Raw genomic sequence first — 27204 nt, forward strand, 5'->3', positions numbered from 1 at the left:
TGAAAGGCCTCCAAGAGTTTGTGGGGATAGTGAACTTTTACATCGTTTCATCCCCGTAGCTGCGCACACCATGCGCCCATTGTTCACGTTCATAGCCACCAAAGAAAATACTTTATCGTGGTCAGAGGAGGTGGACAGGGCTATCATCATGACAAAGGAGGCTCTAGTCAGCGCCATGCTGCTGGTGCACCTGCGGCCAGAGGCGCAAATGGCGCTCTCTGTGGACGCCTCAGCCACGGCAGTGGGAGGGGGTTTTGGAACAATGGCTCGATGGACAATGGTGCCCGCTGTCGTTTTTCAGCAAGCAGCTGCGCTTACCGGAACTTCTGGCACTGTATTTGGCCATCCGCCATTTCTGCTACTTCCTCGAGGACAGGCCCAGAACTGCATAATTACTTAAAATCCCATATTAAGATGAGTTGCAAGACATAAATAAATTATTGAGTTTCAAGAGGACTGAGTTCACAACAACATATTGGAATATCTAAACATGAGAATGAGGCACATATTTTCACAAGTCAAATTTCCAATGCCAGGTGTGCCAATCTCATGCATCATGGGCAATGAAAAGAGAAAAAAGAACCAGTCAATTATAACTCACTCTTCCACAAACCTTGTTGACAAATTCAATAGTTACTGGCAAAATTCTGGGATCAAACATTTGCTTTTCCTTTACTTTGAGAATTATAAACAATTTATGGGCCAGTTGAAAAAAGAGCTCTGCAGACTAATTATTCATGAGGACATTCAAGTGATTTTTAAATGGTTTCTGACTGTACCACCCTTTCTGGCCATGTCCTAAAGTTCCATCACTATTTGGGTGAAAAAAAAGTGATTCCTTATTTTTCCCTCTAATCATTCCACTAATTACTTTAAATCCATCCCACCTAATTTTTTGATCTCTTTGATAAGTCTTTCTTATTTATCTAGATTTCTCAAATCCCTCCTTGGTACTTCCTTAAAAAATGAAATAATTTTATTAATACACAATCTTGTTCTTCATGCTCATAGAATTATACAGCACAGAAATAAGCTTCTTCAGCCTAAAGCATCCATGGTGACTTAGTTCCATTTTCCTCGATTTGATGAAAAATGGCAGCGCTGCCATGAAAGGAGACACTTCTGCTTCTCTTACTCTTGTATTGTATGAGGCATCGGTTGACGCAACTGGTGAATTTTGTCTGCTTTATCCCAGGCAGAAGGCAATTTAATGTAATATTACATGTTCTGTACATGACAATAAAGGAATCTTAAATTTTGGCTCATATTTCTCTAAAGCTTTCTTAAATGTGTACCTGTCCATATGTCTTTTAAATGTTAAAATAGTCCTTACCTCCACCAATTCTTCATATACCCACCATCATTCTCCTCTTACCTCAACTATTTGCCCTAGAGATTTAAACTCCCTAAACTGGGAAAAGGACTGTGACAATCAATCTTATTCCTCATGATTTTATAAACCTGCAACTTCCTTTGCTCCATGGAAAACAGTTCCAGCCTATGTAGCATCTTCTAATAACTCAAAACCTCCAATCTCTGTGAATCTTTTCTGCATCCTCTTTAGCTTAATCACATCATTTCCTTTAATAAATGCACACAAAATTCCAAGTGTGGTCTCATCTTGTGCCACTGTAAAATTACCTCCTAGTTATTCTATACATTGGCCTATCTGATGAAGCAAGCATGCCATATATATTCTTTACCACTTGTCCATTTATGCTGTCACTTTCAATAAATTATGAATTGTACCCTCGGATCCATGGTATGCAACACTTCCCAGAGCCTTGTTGTCCTGGGTTAACTTACCAAAATACCATTACCTTGTACTTGTTAAATTCTATCTCCCATTCTTGGGCCTCACTTATCAGTTGATTTAAATCTTGTTGAAGTCTTAGACAACCTTCTTCACTATCTATACACTATCAATTTTAGTGTAATCGCAAACTAACTTATTGTACCACTGATCAAATATTTTATATGACCAACAACAGTGATACCAACACCAATCCTTGTGGTACTGCATTGGTTATAGTACTCCAATCCGAAAACAACTCTTTTTTAACCACTATCTCCGCTGATCAAGCTAATTTTGTATCTAATTACCTCGCTTGTACTTTCCAGATCAGCCAACAATCCAAGATCTTGTCAAATGTCTTGCTAAGGTTCATGTGGACAACATCTACCATCATGTCTCATCAATACTCTTTATTTGCACTATCTTTAAGTAGTAATTCTGCCTTGCCAGCAATATCAGAGTTGTATGTGATGTCATGTATGTACTCTGACAATAAATCTGAAAAAAATCTGAAAGCATCACCTCTTCACAAAACTCAATCAAAATCAGGAGGCAAGATTTTCTCTGCACCAAATTTTGCTGATAATTCCTAATGAGTCCTTACCTTTCCAAATGGAGATAGATCCTGGCTCTCAGAATTCTAACCACTGAATGATCCCGAATAAGACATCCTATACATATTCCAAACATTTATCCATGTAGCACTAATGTGTCTGTAATTACTCTTCTGCTCTTTGTAAACTCTGGTACCATGTTAGCAGTCCTTCAACCCTCTTGTGATCACTACTCCAGCCATGGGAGAAAAAAATGAATAATTATACCTGCAGTTCTTCTCTTGTTTCCTCTAGCAGTCTGAGCTATTAATCATTTGACAATTTATTTATTTTCAAAGATGCAAGCAATACCTTTACTATATACACACTATCCAACATTTCTAACTCATCTTCCAGAACCACAGCAGTGCTCTCTATACCTGCAATCTTAGACGTTTGCACCTCCTTTGATTTTATTTGTCACTATTTTTAGTTTCTTAATTTTCCTTTTAATTTCTCATCAACGAATGAGCCATAAAAAAAAAACAAAAAAAAACGAATGAGCCATGAAACAGGGAAAATAACAAAAAATATGGATGATTTTTAAAAAAAAGGTGCCTTAACAAAATGTTAGGCATAATATTAAAATATTTTTTTCAGTTTAATTATAAAATGACAAACTTACCATGTTAAATATAGCCATAACTAATATAACTGTGGTGGTAGTCATTGTGAGTGTCAGGCGTGGCCAAGGTTTATTGGTAATTATTTCAGATGATTTCAAAATCCACAGCAAGGAAGCTGAAGTCTTCTTGCTACATTGCTAGATGCAAAAGGAACAGTAAAATTAAACTTTTATATAGAAAATGTCAAACTTTACTTACAGGAAAGATTAATAACTTCTGTAACTCTGGATGCTTTTTTTCCTGACCTAATATGAATGGCAGCCTCCAAAACAGTTGATTTTCCCTCAAATAAACAAGATTTAATGAGATTCAATCACATGCAGCTAAAGCAGGAAGAATCGGCAACTACTTTGAGCCAATTTTTGATCTGATTGTATTATAATAACAATTATAAGAAACACAAGGAATGAATTAGAAATGATTCCAAAAGTGAAACTACTAATGATAAAGTACAATGCGAGATCCCATGTCTGAGCAAGGTCAGGTTATTCAAATATGAATGAAATGCCAAGTGTTGTGCACTTTAGAAGCAGCCACACTGCACACACTATGCTACATGTCTTTGATCTTCCATCAAGGTGTTCAGATGTTGGTGATTGGATAGAGGAGATGAGAGAGAAAATAAGGGGCACTGCGTGATTTAAAGAGAACTATGGGGTTGTTGGGGAAGATATGAAGATTGCAATAAGGAAATAATAGTGATCTGGGAGGTCAGCTGATGGTGAGAATTTGGGGAAAAGGGTCATACACAGTGGGGAATGATAAGGCCATCAGGAAAGTTTGAGAAAGGGATTGGGGTGGAAGATGGGGGTCAGAGAAGGTTGGGAGAAAGAAAATTATAAGTAAAGTAGGGTTCATTTAAACTATGGAGTGATCTGAAGTGCCACATTATTCACAGAAAAAAAATCATAAAAGAGAAATGGGATCACATTGGGGCTCTCAATGAAGGTGAATGAAAACAGAAACAAAAGTTGAACTTAAGGAAATACAATCCATTTTAGATCAACTTTTACAGTTAAGAGTCTTTGACACTGTAGGGATGGGTCCATTAAGTAACAGAGGAGCTACCCCAGCTCTCCAGTAGACATCTTTCTACAGTCAAGGCTTGCACAATATTTGTGGAGTAAAAGTCACACAAGTGACATCAATCATGCAGGACCTGCCAATTGACATGATTGTGCACATCTAACATGTGTAGGCATAGGTTACGTACAGAGGTCCTGAATAAATTTTGTCAATATACATACATGCATACAAAATACTGATCAAGTTTATCCTATGCCCTGTCCCTGAAACCCTGAACTATTTATTCTACCATTTGTGATTAAGTGCAGCTGACTCTCATCCTGGTCACTTTACTTGACTAGTTGGTATATCCCAAACTGCTTCCAACCCCAAACCTTTGCACTCTCCAAGTCCAGTAACTGTTGATATATTCCTGAGCCATTTCAAGAATACCCAATTTCATTTTTTGCTCTTCACAGTAGCAAAATGTTCCAAGGAGAATTATTAACTTTTTGATACCATTGAAAAGTTTAGAAGATTTAGAAATCTTCCAGATTGTTTAAATCACATTAACATTTAAAACCACTTTTAAAGAAGTTGGCAGGACTGTGTGCCAGATTCAACATGGTGCAGACTTTCATTACAAGTTGCGTGGCCTCTCTGTAACCTTGTGCGTTCTCACTGGATGTACTCTCTGAGCACTAATGCTCATTTTAAAAATTAGTACCAAACCACTGTCAACAATCTTGAGTTTTTTTGGGTTTCAGTCAAAATTCAAAAATTGTTCACAATAACATGGAGGCAGTTTGACAGGTAAATATTTAAAACTCCTGGTTATGTTTCCACCTCCATGGATAGTGCCTGATCATTTTCAGCATATTTGCATTTCTGCTGGGGACCCTAACTAAAGTTTAAAAAGAATAAGTCAACATTTTTACATCTCTCGCAAACAATGAGAAGCTGAAGGGACTTAGCAGAACGGTCAGCATTGTAAGGTAAAAACATCATGAGATGGGACCGGAGAAGGAGTCACCCAGTACTAAGGAGTAACAGAATGCAGATGTGACCTTGTACACTCAAGATAAGCTTTGCACTAACAAGAATGATGTGCAGCAGACTAACAGAGAAGGATAGCAACAGTTTATTCATTGGACAGTGTAATGGTATGATAATTTACTAAGTACGTATCCTGAGGTATAAAAAAAACACCACTTGCTGATAACGGCAGAATGCGCCTTCTCCAACTAACACTGTTAGTTGCAAGTGTTACAATCCGGCAATAAAGAACAAAGAACCTTGATTTCGACTCAGTCTGGTGTCTGACTCACTCATTCATGAACAAAGCAGACCTAACAGCATCCATGGATAAAAACGGACAGTGAATGTTTTGTGTTGGTCCATTTCTCTCCATGGATGCTGCCTGACCTGCTGGGTCCCTCCAGCTTCTCATTGTTTGCTTAAATTTCCAGCCTCTGTAGTTCTAATTTTCTTTTTCTATCTTTTGTCAAATTAAAGCATGAACAATTAGATTTTTGAGGTCAAAGGAATCTTGGTGTTTCAGTCCTTGAATATATCCCTACTTGCTTCAAGAACACCTTATCACTAATCCTATCACTAAATATATAGTAAAAAAAACCATATTTATATGACATGAACACATCTATTTAGGAATATAAATTAAAACACCTTCCACATTGGAAAGAACAAAAAAAGTTTTGCTCCTCCAGTTTTCAGTAGCGTCTGGATTAAATCGTTCATCTCACACATAACAGTGACTTCATGTTTGTCTATTTCCTAACTACACTTGGACCTCATTATCATCCACTCCTCAAATATCCACTCATGGAGATAAGATCAATTTTTCAACAGTGTCAATCAATGCTTACATTTTATTCTGACTGATTATCTATGGTACTGGAAAAGAGTTAATTGCTCATGAAATCATTCTTCAACACAGTCAATGGCTTCAGGGAAAGCCAGCAGGAAAATTGTTAAAAAAAAACAAATACAAACAATTCACAAGCCAATAACAAAGAATAAATATAAATATCTATTTGTTTTCTTTATTTCATATTATCTATTATGAATGTTGCTAGAACAATCAGAGCAAATGTTTATACCACTATACAAATGGCTTGACATGCCTTGGGCTGTGCTAATTAAAATCCTTTCCCGTGCCTCTTTCAAAATTTACAAAAGTTTTCATGATTCTAATTAACCATTATTAAGACAAGATTGAATTGTGCTGAATATTCTAGTTCTTTTGACAACTATTTATCTGTAAATATTCTACAATAGAGTACTGCATCTATTCCAACAGATATATATATATGATGAAATTGTACAAGGTATTGGTGAGGCCAAATTTGGAGTACTGTGTACAGTTTTGGTCACCAAATTATAGGAAAGATATAAACAAAATAGAGAGAGTGCAGAGAAGGTTCACGAGAATGTTGGCAGGATTTCAAGGTTTGAATTACAGGGAAAGGTTGTGCAGACTGGGGCTTTTTTCTCTGGAGCGTAGAAGATTGAGAGGAGACTTGATAGAGGTGTTTAAGATTTTAAAAGGGACAGACAGAGTAAACGTGGATAGGCTTTTTCAATTAAGAGTGGGGGAGATTCAAACTAGAGGGCATGGTTTAAGATTGAAGGGGGAAAATTATAAGGGGAACATGAGGGGAAATTTCTTGATGCAAAGGGTGGTAGGGATGTGGAATGAGCTTCCTTCAGACGTGGTCAAGGTGGGATCATTGGTTACATTTAAGGAAAGACTGGATAGTTACATGGACAGGAGAGGACTGGAGGGGTATGGACTGGGTGCTGGTCAGTGGGACTAGGAGGGTGGGGATTTGTTACGGCATGGACTAGTAGGGCTGAACTGGCCTGTTCTGTGCTGTAAGTGGTTATATGGTTATATATAAATAAAATAAATATATTATATATATATATATATATATATATATATATATATAAATGTGTGTGTGTGTGTGTGTGTGTGTGTGTGTGTGTGTGTGTGTGTGTGTGTGTGTGTGTATCGCCAGAGTCCACTAATAAGGAAATCCAAGCCTCAGGCATGAGGTAGAAACATTTAGTTAAATGGCACATAACATTTCATGAGGATGGGTGAAAATATTTATTGAAACCCTCCTTGTTTAAATTAAAGGATGCAGCATTTTAACCACATGGAGCAATATTTAAGTAAATTATGCAATAGAATTTGGTTCCTGAAAGCAAACCAAGCTCTAAATGTAGTTTAAGTAAAGGGCAGCAAGTTGCTTCCATGTCCTCTCTGTGTATGGCACACTATTACAAATAGGTGCCCAGACATGAGTGGTGATGTCCAATAGCATGCATTAGATATTTTTATGCCCATTCTGCTACATTTAAATGAGCATGGAAGATCCATGGACTATGCAAATCACTCAACAGAAACAAGTGTTCACATTGAAAAAGAGGTCTGCTTATGGAATACCATGGAGCCCATTAAGCTTTGCACTGATGATCTGAACTTTTCCTGAAGCAACACACCAAATTTACCCAAGTTTCTTTGTCTCCAGCCTTGCTGAGCAGATGGAGCAAAGGCTTTGGTGTGCATTCTTTATGCATAAGCTGTTCTAGTTCACATTACACTTTGTCATCCTTGCACAGCAGAATCCTGTAATGTTGAGTGCACTGCATATACTGCAATGCCAGTTTATTTCAATCCCTGGTGTGATAGATTTTTAACCCAAGGTTGCTCGGTCATAATTCTTTTCAGATGACATTGACACATTTGTCTCTACATGCAGACTGAACTATAAAAATGGCTACCTAAGGACAAGAGATCAGTTCACCCAGCACCCACTGAATAGGATTGCACTTCAGTTCAAGTTTATTTGTCATCCAATTGTACCAGTACAACCTGTCAAAACAGTGCAGAGCATGCAAGCAGTCATAACACACATGCAGACAAACAATTCATATACACCATTCATTTGCAAATAGATTAAAATAAATATTCTTAATAAATAGTCACAGAGTTTTGTTTTAGCAGTCATTCAGAGTCTCACTGCCAATGGGAAAAGGCTGTTCTCTGGCAATGAAACCTCTTTATCTTTTTCCTGAAGGGAGCAGTTGAAACATGTTGCATGAAGGGTGTGGGAGAGCAACCCCAGTAATTCTCTCTGATGTTTTTATGGACCTGTGGATTGACCTTTGATCTGATAGTCTAGCATACTGTGATACAGCCGGTCAGGCCACTCTCAATAGAGCTCCTGTTGAAGTTTGACAGAAGGGAGGTATGCTTTGATATGTTCCATTATTAGATGCTTGAAGTATTTAATAATGGTGGAGTTTAGTTCCACTGGACGGTAGACATTGAGGCCTGTTAATGTCACACTCTTTGGTACAGGGATGGTGGCTGCCTTGAAACCAGCAAGGCCGAAGGACTGTTGCAAAGATGTACTGAAGATGGTTGTAAGGATTTCTGTCAGTTGGTCAGCACACTCCTAGAGTACTCAGCCGTGTATGTTGTCTGATCCTGCTGCCTTGTGTGGGTTCACCCTGGCTAGGATTTTCCTCATCTCAGCTGAGGCTATGCAATGAATCTGTTTTTCAGGGAGAAGGAGCGTTCTTTGAAATCAGCCTGTTTTTCTAATTGAACCCTGTGTAGATGTTCAGTCCATCTAGAAGGGAGGCCATCATTGTCATTGACTCACAAGGTTTTCATGTGGTCTGTTATTGCTTTGATACTGGCCACATGTGCCTCGTGTCACCGGTGTTTCAGAGCTGCCTATGGATCCTCTGTGCGTACCTCCGCTTTGTCTTCTGGATTACATGGGAGAGTTCAGCCCTGGCTTATCTTTGTGTCAATTTGTCTCCTGTCCTAAAGGCTGCATCTTGTGCTCTGAGAAGGGTCTGGACCTTTGCATCCAAATATGATTTCTGGTTAACCCTGGTTGTGTAGAATTTGATCTCCGTCACATCCTCAATGCACTTGCTGATATAGCCAGTCGCTGAGCTTATGCACTCACTGATATTTATGTAGCAGTTGTAGGTGGCCACCTCCTGAAAAAGCTCCAATCTGTGTTCTCAAAACATTACTGTAGTGGTGTTGTGCACCAACCCTACTTCCCCTACCAACCATGGACCATGTTCTGATCTTCCTATGAATTGACTTCCATATATATCAGATATATGGCCCAAGCATCCAAAGTGTAGGCGAGGGCAGCCTTGAACGCACCAGGGAAGCTGGTGTACAGCCATTCCAGGGTGTTCTCTTCTGTGGTGGTGAAGTTGACATGCTGTTGAAACTATGGTAGAATTGTTTTCAGGTTGGCATGATTGAAGTCGCCAGCTACAATCATACAAACATCAGAGTAGGAGTCTGGTCTTCACAGATGCCGTTATAAAGCTCCTTCATTGCTTCACCCTCATTCACTGAAGGCTGTAAACTGTGGCAATCAGTACTCTGGGGAGGTAGAAGGGTCTGCATTTCACCATTAGGTACTCTCTTTCTGCTGAGCAGAAGGTTTTTACAACAGAGACATTTGTGCACCAGTTCTCACTAATGTAAATATACAGGCCCCCCATCCTTGCATCTTTCCAGAAGCTCCTGCATCTCTGTCTGTCCTAAGGGAAATAAGGCCATCTAGCTGGATCATTGAGTCTGGAATGGAGTCCTGGAGCCACATTTCTGTAATCACCTCCAGAACCTATGTAGCCTCAGCTAATCCATTTTCTTCTCCATCAATCTTACATTCGCAAGTAAGATTGTTAAGAGCGTGGGTTTGAATAGGTTAACCATCAGTCTGATCCCAATGCTTACCCACTTGCTGCACTTCTGTCTTCTTGCACGTGCTCCAACAGCCTCCCATATGCCTCCAGTGATCCGCTCCATGCATTTACTGGAGTCTGGCTTGCTTCCTTCAATAAGCTAAAACTGCTCGATACCTTACGAGTCTGATCCTCCAGTTTTAAAGTGCAGGTCGTATTTCTTATTTTCTCAGTGATTCCCGATCAAAGACAATATGGGTAGGATAAGGATTTTTCCACTGTACGGATCTAAAGTGGCAGCTCCAACCTTGAGCACTGCCCATTTTTTGCAAATTACTAATCTAATGGGATGGAGAGAAGAGGTCCTTTTTATGGTGGGGTTGGGGGGAAAGAACAGCTTTCCTAAAATTGTTATTTTTTTTCTTCAATAAATGTTGCAATACATACTAAAAAATTCTGCTCTGCATCATCTGTTCACATATGTCAAATAAATGAAGATGAAACATAATCTCCCTGATCAATTCATGAATCTAAATAACTACCTATTAAAATTATTTCTGAAGAATCATTTATTGTTATCTTGATCCAAGACTCACCAGAAGTTGACCAGCAAAACAAGTGAAGAGGATGAAAACGAGAATGAGGAAAGTCGTTCCAAATGAAATCCCAAGCACAGATGTTCTGGAACAAATCAAAGCAGCTAATTTAATATAAATGGAATACACAAAAGTGCCAGAGAACTCAGCACATCACTTAGCATCTATAAGACGTAAAGGATAACCAATGTTTTGGGCCTGAGTCCTTCATCAAGGTATGAGCAAAAAATAGGCAGACACCTGAATAAAAAGATGGAGGGCAGGAGAGGACACTAACAGTTAAGAGGTAACTGTAGATATTGATGGGAAGGACAAAGAGAAAAATGCTGAAAAGTGGTGGTGGTGGGGGGGAGAGGGGGATTGGTATTGTCTCCAACTATGGAGATCACACAAGATAAAGGAACAGAAGTAGGGCATTCAACCCATCAAGTCTGCTTCACCACTTCATCATGAGCTAAAATTTTTTCTTCAATAAATGTTGCAATACATACTAAATATCATCTCACATCTAGTTCCAATTTCCGGCCTTTCCCCATATCCCTTGATACACTAATTAGATAACTATCAATATCCTCCTTAAACTTCCCCAATGATCGGCTGTATGTGGCAACAAATTCAACGACCCTTTGACTAAAGAGATTTTTCTTCATCTCTGTTTTAAATGGGTTCCCTCTATAAGGTAAAGTTTCCGCATTTCATGACTTTAAGGGTGTGCTTAATAATTAAAACAAGTTATTCTCCAGGCAAATGATAGGCAGAGAGAATGATAGAATAAATTGGGAAATATGTGATTCCTGAAATAAGCTGAAATATACTTGCTTCAAACTTAAGCACAGTGGATCTGGTAGGTTTAGCAAAATAGCCCTAGGGCTACTTTCTCAAAATTCATTTGCTGCTTAAGTTTTCACTGACCGCTTGAGACGTCCACTGTTTGTGATTGAGGGAAGCAATGCAATTTGGAGCAATGCTGATGAGTGAGAGGAAGAAGGGATGATTCGTCTTTCTGGCTGCAGCCTCTCTCATGGTGATCACACCCTCCATCCATGCTACCACTGACTTTGATTTATAATATCATGTAATTTACATGACAGCATCCACTTCAGTACAAAAATTGCTAAAGCAGCAGCTGGAAATGATTACAGGGTACTAGAGTGGTTGCTTTCTAGGCATTATCTAAAAACAGAAAGCCCTCAACATTGATCTTGTTCATTGGAGATTACGCTATCTTTTACTCCTGCCATTCCATGAGCAAATAACTTGGAGAGTGATCTGAAGCAGGGCCAATTCAGCATTTCCATTTGGTGCCTTTCAAACTGGTCCATTTTCAATGTTGGACAGCAAAGCGTTGAGCTAGGAATTCACCTTTGTCTTTTTACCATGGCCAACCTTAATTTGTGCCTACTTGAAGTCCTGGCACACTCTTCCTTTTTCGGGGAAAGTCTTGATTTCCAGAGAAATGTTAAAGAAATAGTAAAAAAAATCAAGGAGGTAATTCTTTTATTTCATTCACATTGCTACATTCACAAATACTTACTTTGGTAACACAAGAATCTGAACGATGAAGATGCAGAAAAATATCAGACAAGCACAGGTGACATAGTACTTGAAGGCTGGAAGTGGAGTTGCTCGATACTACAATAGTTAACACAAACATATTAATTAATAATCTGCTACAAATTTCCAATAATCATTTTGCAGCAAACTGACATTTAAAAAAGAAAGAATGGTTGCCAAACTCTCTAGGAAGCCTTTGCTGGATGAATGGGGCAAACTGACATTTCGTAAAAGCAATTTGAAAAGCATTGCCAAACACCAATAGTTGATGCTAGTAAACAGTTCCATCTTTGTTTTTCCAACACAAAGTGTGCAGGTGCCAGGAAGGAGAAGTTTTCACACGTTGTTAAGTATGCCTGTGTCAAAATATTCTGTGTTGAATAAATGAATAGCTATGTAAGTTAACATTACAAATTTTAATTTTAAATGCAAATGCATTTTCTGGAGCATGCAAATGAAGCACAAATTTTAAATGGTACGAGGCCATTAATAGAGGTCATAAATATCTTTAAGAATCTACTGAGATGTTAAATTGGGTTATATATAGTCTGTATAATAGATGCTCTGGTGCTAATTAAGCTTTGAAAAGTGAATTTGAGAAGTCCATGGTTCTTTCTCTCAAGAAAATATTTGTGAGGTGGTTTATGCACATGATCGCAGTATACAGAACAGTGAAATTAAAACATGTAACAGTTTACATCACTGATTTAAATCAGTTCTGCTTTTTACCAATTCCACAGTCCAGCTAACTGCTTGTCTTAACCTTGGGCAGCTGAACATGACCTCAGTTCAAATGAAAGATCCTTGCTTTTGCAAACTAAAAGGATTGGAACATACAGATTATGTCCTAGTATATTTCTTTTAACTGCTGATGCAAACTGAAGTATTTTGGAGGGTTTCTATTCATATTTGAAGTTCAAGAGATCACAGGAAGTGCTTAGGTTGTTTATGAAATATCTTTTTGCCATACAAAACAATATAGGGTCCTGGAAGAGGTTGTATAATAGCATGGATGGCATGTTAGAGCATTCTATAACTGAAAATGACGGAAAAAGATTAGAGAGAGTGTACAAAACAGGGCAAGCTGCGACAATCAGTGGGAGAGGTGTTGGTGGCAGAGATGGGAAGAAAACCTCTCAGCAGGATATATCTACCAAAGGTATAATAGTTTGAGCTCAATTTCTGTGTTGAGTAAGGTTCATTATGTTTTCATTCACAACAGAGTCTGGTGTGAAGTCTGTCAGATTGTGAAGATATAACCGTAAGTTCAAAACAGGCAGGCACAGCACCGGCTGTGACTGCCATGGTTGAATGATTGTTACTGAGCAGTGAACCTGAAGTCTACATGGTGTTATTTGTGTGAGAGTGGCTAAGGCATGTGAACTGAAGTGGCAAATACTCATCGATTGTCAGTGAAGTAAGCAGCGAATAAGGCAGTTGGCAGAAAATGCCATATAATTTAACATTTTTCTCTGCTCCTTTCAAATTCTCTGAGTATACACCTGACTTTGAACTCCACTGTTCTTTCTCTTATTGCCCTAGAGACCCGTGCTCTACCTGTAGTGTATAGCTATTAGTACTGTCTGAATGAATGTACTGTATGGGCTGGCGGGCCCTGCACCTGTGATTCCTCCCCTCAGAATCTCCATAAAGGCTGTCATGCCCAGACCCCTCCCACAGTACCTGTCTTGGAACCAAGCCAGCAACATGTGAGATTATGTTTTACGGTGATTAAAATCTATTAATCACAACTTTTATGAATAGAAACCCTCCAAAATACTTCAGTTTGCATCAGCAGTTAAAAGAAATATACTAGGACATAATCTGTATGTTCCAATCCTTTTAGTTTGCACTACAATTTAATCACCATAATTTTTGTGCCATGAGCAAGGCAATATGGGTAGATAAACTGGACACTGATTCTAAAGATCCAGAGGCCTCAGTTAAATTCGATCATTGGCTGCACTGCCCCCACGCCTTCATGAGACGCAACAACATGCAGATTGAGGAAGATAAATGAGAACTACTCTTCGCTCAGGTCAGCCATCACGTTTTTCAAATGATCAGGGACTGCAAAACTTACTCTGCCGCAATGGAGCTCCTGCAAAGATGGCATCGGAAGAAGGGACACTACAAAAAGGTATGTAGGTCCCAACCTTCCTCAAGCAGTGCCGCGTGCAGCAGGCAGCCACCACTACCTTGAACCATGTCACTTCCGGAGCCACTTCTGGTTGCGGGGAATGGCTCGGCGGGACCATGGGGATGGCAAACTAGGATGGCACCACTTTCAATGGTGAGGAGCAGCACCACGTGCGCAGCATGGGGGCAGCCAGCTTGGGGGGAGGGGGCGTCTCCGTACCAGTACTACAACAGTGATCCAGACATTCCCTTTGATTACCCTGGACCAGGGCAGCCCACATCAACTAGCCAGGGCCACAATAGATATCAAGATAAACAGTCGCAATGCAAACTGCCTATTTAATACCAGGAACACGGAGCGCTTCATTCACCTGAGCACAGTACAGCGGTACTCCCTTGGGGTAACTCTGGTGAAGTGTAATGTCGCCCTGGTCTCCAAATCTTACTGGGCCGAGATCCTCGTATGCTGCACCATGACATTGACTCTGCATGGAGCTGAGTACAAGAATTTTAAGCTGCTTATCATGCTGTAGCTCTGTGCACCAGTCATACTACGACAGGACTTCCAGTGCCAACTCAAGAGAATCCAAATGTAGTTTGACAGGTCACACACCCCACCCCCCACAACCTCATGGTTTCAACTAGCAATTTTTAAACTATCTGCCTTCCCCTCTGAACACGACCTGTGGTCTGTCCACCCATCGGGTCCAACCGCCGCCCTTGTTCGAGAATCTCACCCCCCTCCCCCCACCAATTGCAAGCCTGTCACCAACAAGAGCGAACGATACAACCCCGGGAACAGAGCCTTCATCAAAGCAGAAGTTAAGCGACTTCTGGCTGAAGGGATCATAGAACCCAGCACCAACCCCTGAAGGGCACAGGTTTTAGTAGTTAAGAGAAGAGAGAAACACCACATGGTCCTAGACTATAGTCAGACCATAAACCGATTTGCCCAGCTTAGTGGCTAGCCCCTTCCCTGCATCACCGACAGGGTGAAGGAGATTGCTCAGTACCGAGTCCTGTCAATCATCGATCTCAAGTCAGCCTACCACCAACTTCAGATCTGCCCAGAGGACAGCCCGTACACTGCCTCCAAGGCAGATGACCACTTCTAAGACTTCCTCTGGGTCCCCTTTTGGGTCACCAATAGGGTCTCCTTCTTCCAGAGGGAGATGGACTGGATAATAGATGACTATAGGCTAAAGGCCACGTTTCCCTATCTGGACAACGTGACCAGCAGGATCATGACTCTTGTCATGATCATAACCTACAAAAATTTCTCCAGACGACCAAAAGACTCAACCTCGCGTACCACCAAAAGAAGTGCGTGTTCAGCAATTCTTGTCTGGCCTTCATCAATTGCTTGGTGAAGAATGGCATCATTGGGCCTGACCCTGATTGCCTGGAGCTCTCACTGCCCTTCAACCTCAAAAGGCCCTGAAAAGGTACTTGGGGTTCTTTTCCTACTACACCCAGTGGGTTCCTAATTATGCAGACAAAGCCCATCCTCTGGTGAAAACAACCATCTATGAGATCTTGTACTGGCCAAAGAACCTCAACAAGCCTCCCAATGCCTTGCCCTGAGAGACATGCACCAACACACAGTTGGAATGCCTCCAAGTCCTCCACAATAGCCTCTGCCACCCTGGCTCTACCATTTTGTTAGAGCTCACAACCTCCCTTCCTCAGTTGAAGATATTGGGGAACTGACCCGGTGCTGTCCGGTCTGCACTGAAAGCAAGCACCAATTCTACCGACCAGGCAAAAGCCTCCTGATTAAAGCCTGAGTACGGACTTCAAGAGCATCCTTCCCTCCACCAACTGGAATGTATGCTTTCTCAACATTATCAATGAATACTCATGCTTCTCTTTCACCATCCCCTGCTTAGACTTGGCCATGACCACAGTCATAAAGTCACTATGCAGCATATTCAGATACCCCTGCTACATCCATAGCGAATGGGGATCCTCACTCATTTATGAGTGAGGAACTGCACCAGTACCTGCTGACCAAGGACATAGCTACAAGCAGGACCACAAGCTATAGCGCCCGGGGGAATGGGCAGATAGAAAGGGAGAATGCCACCGTCTGGAAGGAAATACTCCTAACCCTCAGTGTGAAAGGCCTGCCTGTTTCCCAATGACGAGGTCCTCCCTAAGATGCTCCACGCTACCAGGTCCATCCTCTGTACTGCTACTAATGCTACCCAGCATGAAAGGCTCTTTTCTTTCCCTAGGAATGTGGCATCAGGAAGCACACTACTGTCCTGGCTGATGACTCCTGGGCCTGTGCTGCTCCAGAGGCTTACCAGGAGCCACAAGACTGACCCCCATGGTCGAGAAGGACCACCCCCTCCATGCAAACTCCCCAGTACCCTTACATGGAGTACCAGGATGGGCAGCAAAGATATGGCTTCTGTCCAGGACCTGGCGCATGCAGAGGACCCCTCAACCAACGAATCAGTATCCCTTCCCTCTACAATCACTGGTGATCTACCAGGCTATCTGGTCCCACTCATCATGCCCAGCACCCTACCCCAACCCCTGACCAAGCAACCCCACATTCCTATTAACCCCCTTCAGCCAACGGAGATGCGGCCTATTGTGCAAAACACCACCCAGGAGCTAGCAGCTGAGCCACAGCAGGGACTGTGACAGTCATAATGACAGATGAGACCACCGGACAAGATGAGCCTGTAACGGATATTGACTCACTTCACCCCGCCGGACTCTCTTTTAAAAGAAGGAGCAAATGAGGTGAAACACTGTACAGCTATTAGCACTGTCTGTATGAAGGTACCATATTAGCTGGCCCACTCCTGCACCCATGCCTCCTTCCCTCAGAATCCCCATAAAGGAGCCCAGGCTCCCCCCCCCCCCCCCCCCCCACTTCAGAACCAGCTTTGGAAGTGGCCCAGCAATGTGTGAGACGTGCTGATGTTTTATGGTGATTAAAGCCTATTAACTCAGTCTAATGTGGTTAATCAATAGTGCTTCACTGCCCTCCAGTTGATACGTCCTAGATTTGTTCTGGATTCAGAAAGGTATATTAGACTGCTGTTGAAATAAAGGGTTGTCCATATTTGGGCTGTGAGCTCCCTGCTTATTCTGTGTGTTGAAAAATCGGTGAAGACCCCTTCCACCTTACATGCAGCATCTTCCAGCTACACCCATCAGGAAAATGATACAGGAGTATTAGAGCTAGGCTGAGGAACAGATTCTTTGCATAAGCAGTGAGACTGCTGAATGACTGTTAAACTGCTGCAATAACTCCATAACTCTACTATTATTAATAACATTTATTGTAATAAATGTATATATGTATTGTGTATAAGTATTGTTTATCTGTATGTGTGTTTGCATTGTTTTGCACCGTGGACCGCAGAACACTTCCACTGGTACAATCTGATGATAAATAAATTTGAACTAGACTTAAACTTGATGAGATATATTCAATCGCTCAGCCCTGCTCAGACAGGTTTGCTTCGTGTTTTGTTGAAGCAGACATCATATGTCACTCCTATGCAAAAGTTTTCAAATGAGCCACAGCCAAGCATAAGTGGCTGAGAGGGGAGCTTTTAAGGTTTATAAAATCGTGCGAGTATAAATAGAAAATAGAATAGTGCATCACAGGAACAGGTTCTCTGGCCAAACATCTCTGTGCCAAACATGATGTCCAAATTAAATAAAACTCTGCTGCCTGGAGATAATAGCTATTCCTCCATCCCCTTCAGATTCACATGTCTCTCGAGATGCCTTTTAAACCTTACCATTGTATCTGTTTCCACCCATTCCAGGAACCCATCACATTTTGTGTAAAACATTTGGCCTTCACATATCCATTAAACTTTCCTCTCTCATCTGAAACAAATCTCTTCCAGCATATGACACTATTACCCTGGGGGTAAAGATTCTGCTGACTATCCTATCATAATTCTATAAACTTGCATCAGGTCACCTCTCAGCTTCCGATGCTCCAGATAAATCAGCCTGAGTTTGTTCAGCCTCTTCATGGAATTCATACCTGTAAACTACGAAATATCCTAGTAAACCCCCACCAACCTCTGCAATCCAACACGCTATCCTTTGAAATTTCTGTCACCTAAAACATGATCCCACCACTAGAAACATCTTACTCTCTCCTCCCCTCTCTGCCTTCTGTAGGGTCCGCTCCCTCCACTACATCCTTGTCCACTCATCCCTTCCCATTAATCGCCCCCTTGACACATTCCCCTGGAGCCATAGGAAGTGGAGGCATGCTTACATCTCTTTCATCACCACCATTTTGGGGCCCCAAACAGTCCTTCTAAGTGAAGCAACACTTCACTTGCGTTTCCACGGGAATCATCCCGTTGTGTCTTCTCTACATGGGAGAGACTGCTCACAGACTTGGAGATTATTTCACTGAACAACTTCGCTTTGTCTGCATCAGTGACAGGGATCTCCCAGAGTTCAATTTTGGCCCCCATTCCAGCACTGACATGTCTGTTTGTGGCCTCATGCATTGTCAAACCAACACCATCCATAAGTTGGAGGATCAACACCTAATTTTCTGTCTGGACAATCTCCAAACTAGATGGCCTTAACATCAACTCCTCTGCTAGTTTAGTTCCATTTCTTCCTCTCTTCCCCATCCCTCTGTCTTATTTCCTCCAGCTCTCCACCCCATTCCCTCTCCATTCACAGAGTCATCCTTACTCTTTTTGTTTGCTTGTATGCCCTCCCTTCCTTCTCCACCTATTACCTTGTTCTCCTCCCACCCCCACCATTTTTGTTCAGGTGCCCACCTACATTTTGTTCATACCCTTGATGAAAGGCTCAAGCCTGAAATGTTGGTTATGCACCTTTATCTTTGCTATTTAAAATACTGTTTGACCTGCTGAGTTTCTATAACATTGTGTTTTTACGAGTAAACCTTTACAAAGCCTCTTCCTGTAATGGGACAACCAGAATTACAGACGGTATTCTAATTGTGGCCTAAGCAAACTTTTATGGAGTTGCAAAATTATTTCCTTACTTTTGTTTTCAAAGCTTCAACCAATGAAGTGAAGCATGACAGAGGCCTTCTTTTCCACCCTATCTACTTGTGTGGCCAATTTCAAGGAGCTATGGAGTAGAACCCTGTGATAGTACAGATTCTATCACCAATGTGTATATGTACAGATTGTAGTGTAGGATTACTGTGATTGGTTGAGAGCATAGCCACACCTACTGGCAGGTCTTAAAGGATTCCTCCTAGCCAGACTAGGTCATTCTGGACTGGTCGACCTACTTGTGATATGCTCCAGTCTTTTAGTTAATAAAAGCCTTGGATTGGATTAACAAGTCTTTGGTTCTTTCGATGCGCTCTACAATTTTATTAACTAAAATTTTGAAGGGATGGAGTGTATGCTATGGCTGGAACACCTCGACATCAACCCACAGTCAGCTACAGCCTCGAATGACTTTAAGCACTGGGTGAGATGCTTCGAAACATACTTACAGCTCTCTGACCCGGCTGTGATAGAGGACAGCCATCGACTACTAATATTGATGACTATGGTGTCCCCGAGAGTCTACCAGAGTGTCCAGGATGCGACCACTTACATCGCAGCCATGAAGGTACTGAAAGGGCTCTATGAGTGACTGGTGAATAGAGTCTATGCTTGGTACAAACTTGCAACAAGGAGGCAACAGCCCGGTAAGTCCTGTAGAGCTTATATTCAGGCACTAAGGGCAATGAGCAGGGACTGTGCCTGCACAGACAGAACTGCTGCCGAGGCCACAGACAATCTCATTTGGGATGCCGGGGTTTGATTGAATGAGGTGAGGCAGCGCCTGCTAGAGCATGGGGAAGAAAACCTAGAGGACGTGATCCGGATCGCAGAGACGATGGAGGCTGCAGTCTTAAGTATGGACATGTACTCTCGGGGCTGGACCCCACACTCTGATGTGAGTAGGATGCCCTCCCTCTACCCTACTACCCCCCGGCACACCGACAGCCTGTCGGCTGCCGCTACACTGCCCGATGCAACCCCAAAGTGTTATTTCTGTGGGAGGAACAAGTACAGCAGGTCCCAGTGACCAGCGAGAAAAGCCAGGTGCCAGAAGTGCCTTAAAAACGGTCACTTTGTTGTAGTCTGTTGCTCCAAAATGGCCACTGTCAAACTCAGTGCCTCGTGTGAAGCCCAATCGCCACCCTCCCATTCAAACACTTCTTCGTCAAAGCTCTCATCCAATAAGAGTGAAGGCTCCACCGCGCGGCAAAGCCTGACATCACGGGGAAGAAACCGAGCGCACAAGGTACAACCCACCCTCACTGCAATGACGTTCACCCTACCTCACAAAGCAACGTCTGACCAGGCCCCAGCCCTGACCTCAACGGCCACCGCCGCTGTCGAACAGGGACCTGCCACCGCCATCATCGCTGAGCCCGCTGCCGCCATCATCGCCACCACTGCCGACGATGACCAGGGACCCGCCACCAACCAGGGACTTGACGCCGCTGCTGACCAGGGACCCTCTGTTGCTGCCGACTGGGGACCCGCCACCACTGAGGCAGCTGACCAGGTACCCGCAAATGTGACCGACGCTACCGACCCGGTACCCACCGACGCTGCCGACCGGGAACCCGATGCTGCTGACCAGGGACCCACTGTCGCTGACCGCCTGAATGACCGCCCCACCGCCAACAGCAAGCAGTGACCCCCAACACTTACTGTTGGCTGGCCGATACTCCCAGCAGGCTGCAGGCAGCAACACCAACTCCTCGACACTGTCTCTTCAGGACCAACTGTTTGCGTGACGTCATCACGCACACATTGCATGATGTCATCACACAGGACTCAACTGTCCCCATTACAAGTCTCTTCATCAGTAAACCTCGACTGAGATTTCCCCCATCCCTTCACAAAAGCAATGGAACTGATTAAAGTGCATGGACACGATACTAATTGCTTCTTTGACTTGGGGTCAACTGACAGTTTTATCCGCCCAGACCTGGCCCACCGTTGCGGACTGGCTATTCTCCCCACTGCATAGAGAATTGCATTGGTGACCAGATCACACTCGACTGGGGTAAAGGGGTAATGCATGGCGACCCTGAAAGTCCAGGGCATCACGTTCACAGACTTCAAACTATTAGTTCTTCCCCAATTGTGCGTCCCTGCACTGGTGGGGCTGGATTTTCAGTGCCAGTTTCAAACCGTTTCCATGCACTTTGGGGGGCCTCAAGCTCCACTCTCTGTCTGTAACTACTCCACCCCAGAAGCCTCCTGCTAGCGGAAGCCCAAGCCACCCACCCCTGTGCCTCACCTGCAGTCTTTTCACCCTCCGAGTTGCTCTGCCAGCACTTTTCGCAAACCTCACCCCTGGCTGGAAGCCTGTGGCCACCAAAAGCCGGCAATATAGTTATGAACACAGGAAATTTATCACAAGCGAGGTGCGCAGACTGCTGGATGAGGGCATTATCGAACCTAGCTCGAGTCCCTGGAGGACCCAGGTGGTGGTTGTTAAAAATGGGGAGAACCCGCGGATGGTGGTTGACTACAGCCAGACAATTAACCGCTTCATGCTTCTGGATGTGTACCCACTTCCACGGATTATGGATGTGGTGAATCAGATTGCCCAATACCGTGTTTTTTCCACCATTGACTTACGTTCGGCCTATTATCAGCTCCCGATCTACCGAGAAGACCGACCTTTCACGGCCTTCAAAGCGAATGGGTGGCTGTATCAATTCCTCAAGGTACCCTTTGGGGTCACAAATGGTGTCGTGGTCTTCCAGTGGGAAATAGACTGGATGGTGGACCAGAACGAGCTGACTGCTACTTTCCCGTATCTGGACAATGTCACTATCTACGGCCATGACACAGAGGATCATGATGCCACCCTTGAGAAATTTTTTCAGACTGCAATTCGGCTGAACTTGACCTACACTTTTGATAAGTGTGTCTTCCAGACCACTCGGCTTGCAATTCTAGGTTGTGTGGTGGAGAACGGGGTGGTCATGCCGGATCCTGACCGCATGCATCCCCTCATGGAATTGCGCCCCCCCCCCCCCCCCCACACCCACAGGCTGCCTGAGCTTTTTCTCTTACTATGCCCAATGGGTTCCACACTATACCGACAAGGCACAGCCACTTATCAAGACCATCTCCTCTCCCCTGTCAACCGAAGCCAGAGTGGCCTTCGATCACATCAAATTGGACATTGCTGTTGCATCCCTGCATGCCATCGAAGAGTCCATTCTGTTCCAAGTCGAGAGCGATATGTCCGACTTTGCACTGGCAGCCACTTTGAACCAGGCCGGCCAGCCAGTAGCCTTCTTCTCCAGAACCCTCCAGGGTCCTGAGAACTGACACTCCTCTGTCAAGAAGGAGGCCCAGGCCATAGTTGAAGCAGTACATCATTGGAGACACTACCTCACTGGCAGGTGCTTTACACTGCTGACCGACCAACGCGCGGTCTCCTTCATGTTTAGCAATACCCAGCGAGGTAAGATCAAGAATGACAAAATCGCCAGGTGGAGAATCGAGCTCTCCACCTTTAATTATGACATACTGTATCGGCCTGGTAAACTCAACGACCCGCCAGATACGCTCTCCAGGGGGACTTGCGCCAACATACAACTGGACAGGCTGTAGACTCCATGAGGAGCTCTGTCATCTGGGGTCACTAGGTTCGTGCACTTTGTCAAAGCTCGCAACCTGCCCTACATGGTCGAGGAGATTCTCTCCATGACCCGAGCCTGCCTGGTGTGCGCTGAGTGCAAGCCCCACTTCTTCCGTCCGGAGAACACACAGGTCATCAAAGCCACCTGCCCCTTTGAGCATCTCAGCGTAGACTTCAAGGGGCCCCTACCATCGACCAACCATAACATCTACATCCTTACAGCCATCTACGAGTACTCCCGCTTCCCATTCGCTGTGCCCTGCTTGGACATGGCTGCCTCCTCAGTCATAGTGGCTCTGCACAACACCTTTGCCATCTTCGGGTACCCCAGTTACATCCACAGTGACAGGGAGTCCTCGTTTATGAGCACAGGGCTGTGGCAGTACCTTTTGGAGCATGGTATTGCTTCAAGCAAGACCACCAGCTATAACCCACGCGGTAATGGCAAGTCGAAAGAGAGAATGCCACTGTCTGGAAAGTGGTTACGCTTGCCCTTTGGTCCAAAGGTCTCCTCACCTCTCGCTGGCAGGATGTGTTCACTAGTGCCCTACACTCCATCCGCTCCCTCCTATGCATTGCGACCAATGCCACCCCCCATGAAAGGATGTTCTTTTTCCCGAGGAAATCCGAATCAAAAACGACCATACTGGCGTGGCTCACGGTTCCCGGTCCGGTCCTCTTACGACGACACGTCCGGTACTCAAAGAACGACTCCTTGGTTGACTGAGTGACTCTGCTCCATGCGAACCCACATTATACCTACATTGAGTACCAGGATAGGCGGAAGGATACAGTCTCAGGAAGGGACCTAGCCCAAGCCGGATCAGGCGCAGCAGTGCCTTTGACCCAACCTCCCCCTATTCCTTCTTTCCCAGGTCAAGTGCTTGAACAGAGGGACCAGCACCACCCCACTAGCTCAGGCCAGACTGTCGACAAAGCTGTTGGGAAATTGAGCGAAGCAGTGGCCACACCCTACGAGCCTGCTGGCGACATGACTCCAGTGACCCCAATCCCGGCACCACGGCGGTCATGCCAGATGGTCAGGACCCTTGACCAGTACAGCCCCTAACCTCCATCCACCCCGGGGTCAGTTTTCAAAGAAGGGGTGAATGTGATAGTACAGATTCTATCACCAATGTGTATATGTACAGATTGTAGTGTAGGATGACTGTGATTAGCTGAGAGCGTAGCCACACCTACTGGCAGGTCTTAAAGGATTGCTCCTAGCCAGACCAGGTCATTCTGGACTGGTCGACCTACTTGTGATATGCTCCAGTCTTTTAGTTAATAAAAGCCTTGGATTGGATCAACAGGTCTTTGGTTCTTTCGACGCGCTCTACAACCCCCAAATCCTCCTCCCAAATATATTTAAGAGTCCTGCCTTTAACAGTATATGTTCCCAAAATGCAACTTGTCTGGATTAAACTCCATCTGTAAGTGATCTATATCCTGTCAATAGCCTTCTATACTGTCCACATCTCTACCAATCTTTGAGTCATGTGAAAACATATTAACCCACTCACCTATGTTTTCATCCACTTTCATACACTATATTTAGGTACATGTGTGTGGAGGAGATTTGTTTCAGATGGGAGAAGAAAGTTTAATGGACTGGTACAGGCTAAATGTTTTACACAGAATGCAATGGGTGCCTGGAATGGGTAGCCAAGAGTAATGGTGGAAACAGATAAAATGGTAACATTTAAAAGGCTTCTAGAGAGATGTGAATATAAAGGGGATTGGGGAGGGAGGTGGGTGGATATCAAACAACAGGAGTTTCAAAACTGGTTCCTGTGGAACATCACTGGTAATGTAAATAATCATAGACTTTTTTCCCCCAGGTTAGGGGAATCTAAAATTGGGGGTGAGGGGGGATTGCTTGGACTTGGAGTGAGTGAGGAAAAATTTAAATGGGACCTGAGGGCCACCTTTTTCACACTGAGGGTGATGGATACGTGAAGTGAGCTGGCAAAAGATATGGTAGAAGCAGGGATAATTGTAAGTTTTAAAAGATATTTGGACAGGTACATAGATAGGAAAGGTTTAGAGGGTTATAGGCTAAATGTAGGCAAATGAACTCAGCTTGTGTAGACAAATTGGTTGCCATGAAGAGGTTGGGCTTCTGGACCTGATTCCATGTTTTAAAATTGTATGACTCCAGCCATGTGTTCAATACCAATGGACAACACTGAGCATGTTAGGTTGATCTGCGCATTAACACATCATGTTTAGAAGAAACAAAGTGATGATATTTGTAATGCTCATAGTAAATACTAATTTTCATTTCATCAATAAACTTTGATGAAATTCTATTGGATAGCATACAAAACAAAACTGTGCTACAAAGTTTCTAGCCAAAGATGACACTTCTATTCACATCTTCCACTGAAGGGTGTACATTCAGAAAATGTTTCAGCATGCTTTCTCTCATGTACAATTGACTTTGCTTCTATTTATTTATTACAATCCAGATTCGGCTAATGTCACATTATTGCTTTTATTTTTACCTTTAAAAGGCACAGGCTGACTTATGTGTGCAGTCATAAACATAATGGTCATTGATTCCTGCACACAACAATCATTTTAAACACCAGCCCATAGATGTTTAATGTTCTGACTGTAATACACTAGACAGGTACAAGCTATTTACTTCTCATTATTCTAAAAGTATTTTATTTGTATTCACCCAATTAACCATCAATATGTGATGAAAACATCAATATTTGATTCAATATGATACTTACCTCTTTTTCCAGTTCTTGATTATGAAAGAAAAGTGAAATTCTTTGAATGTCATCAGATTTTAGCCATTGTCTGCAAAAGGAAACACATTTTCAATAATGGAAAACAAACAAAATTGTAGATGCTGGAATCTGAAACAAAAGCAGAAATGTTGCATTAGTTGTATCCTTCCAGATGTCAGGCCACACCCACATAGGAGATTCTGTGTTATATTGGTGAGCTCCAGGTACCCAAACAAAATTAATTAAGAGCAGGCGTAACCCTGGCTTGGCAGTGGGAGACAAAGGGTGGTGGTGTTTGTCTGCTTGGTGGCCTGTGAGAAGAGATATGCCACAGAGAGCAGTGCCGATTGCAGTTTATATTTACAATTTGGATGTGAATGCAAGTGGCGTCATTAGTAAGTTTGTAGATAACAATAAAATCCTAAAATTGATGGTATAGTGGACAGTGAAGAAGATTATCTTAACTTGAAAGTGATCTTTAAGAACTTGCTAAGTTCTGGCCAAGGAAAGGCATGTAGAATTTAATTCAGTTAAGTGCAAGGTGATGCATTTTGGTAAGTCAAACCAAGATAGGACAAATAAAGTAGGGCCATGGAGAGTGTTGTAGAACAGAGAGATCCAGGGATACTGGCACAGAGATCCCTGAAAATGGTAACACAGATAGACAGGATAGCAAAGAAGGCATTTGACACCCTCACCTTCATCAGTCAGTGCATTGAGTACAGGAGTGCACATGAGTGCATTGAGTCATGTTACATCTCTATAAAATGTTGGTAATGTCACTAAGTTTGTTGATGACATGTGATTGAGTGGAAAAGAACATTTTGTAGAGGATGCAGAGAGACTACAGAAAGATGTAAACATGTAAAGTGAATGAGCAAGGGTCTGGCAGATTGAGCACAATGTTAGTAAATACAAGGTCATCCTCTTGTGAAGGAAAATTTGTCAAGAGATTATTATTTAAATGGTGAAAGATTGCAGCATGCTGTTTCCTCTGCACAACAGCTTGTTCATGAATTGCAAAATGTTGGTTTACAGGTGCATTAGGTAATCAAGAAGGCAACAGGGGATGCTGAAGGTGCTGAAGGGTCTCTGACCGTGTCAGAGGTTTGGATCTGGAGCTCGAGTTCCCAATAGTTTGAACTGGACTCTGTGTGGCTTCGGAGATTGCAGAAGCACTGGAGGCATATCTACGGACACTCAGTGACTCTGGTGGGACTCTCTTTTGCTTCTCTTTCTTTGACTGTAAGAGGCACTTCAGGCAATTTCTGCTGATGACGAATCTGTCTGCCTTACAGCAGGCAAGAGCAATTTCACGTAATATGACAGTTTTATTACAATGACAATAAATTGAATCTTGAATTTATGAGAATTATTTAAAGGCAATTCATATTGGCCTGATTGTACCAATTATTGCTTGGGAATAACACTGTTCTAAGTTCTGGAATGTGGCAGTGTCTCTCCTTGTAATTTAAGGCCTTGTGGCAGAGGCTGTAAAATAAGAGAATCTACCTGTTGAGATTGAAAATCTTCTGACCCTTCTGTTGAAGGCTTGGATTTTGCAGGGGAATTAAATAGAGGTGTTTATGTGATAGAGCTACAGAGTTACACAATGAATTGTATTGGAAAGCAGCATGGAATATTGATCAAGTACATCTGCTGAGAGCAACGTGAAGTAATGTCTTTCCACTTCAAATTATTACCAGTGTGTTTCTTGCAACATTTGTGCAATGATTCTCACTGGAG

The 27204-nt window shown here is 43.0% G+C and overlaps 1 protein-coding gene across 7 annotated transcripts in view; it reads right to left on the reverse strand.

The window, feature by feature from the left end:
- Window positions 1-27204, reverse strand: part of LOC138751634 (adenylate cyclase type 2-like) — a 650763-nt gene that overhangs the window by 72221 nt on the left and 551338 nt on the right. For all 7 annotated transcript variants that reach the window (XR_011350095.1, XM_069914176.1, XM_069914177.1 and 4 more), the window contains 4 exons: window positions 25459-25528; window positions 11904-12001; window positions 10370-10454; window positions 3014-3151 (listed from right to left, as the gene is read on the reverse strand). Coding sequence is in view for 6 of the 7 variants with exons in the window: in XM_069914176.1 (XP_069770277.1) it covers window positions 3014-3151; window positions 10370-10454; window positions 11904-12001; window positions 25459-25528 (391 nt within the window). In the remaining variant the exon portion in view is untranslated. The remainder of the gene's footprint in view (window positions 1-3013; window positions 3152-10369; window positions 10455-11903; window positions 12002-25458; window positions 25529-27204) is intronic.

Source organism: Narcine bancroftii, chromosome 1 (assembly GCF_036971445.1).
Source record: "Narcine bancroftii isolate sNarBan1 chromosome 1, sNarBan1.hap1, whole genome shotgun sequence".
NCBI lineage: Eukaryota > Metazoa > Chordata > Chondrichthyes > Torpediniformes > Narcinidae > Narcine > Narcine bancroftii.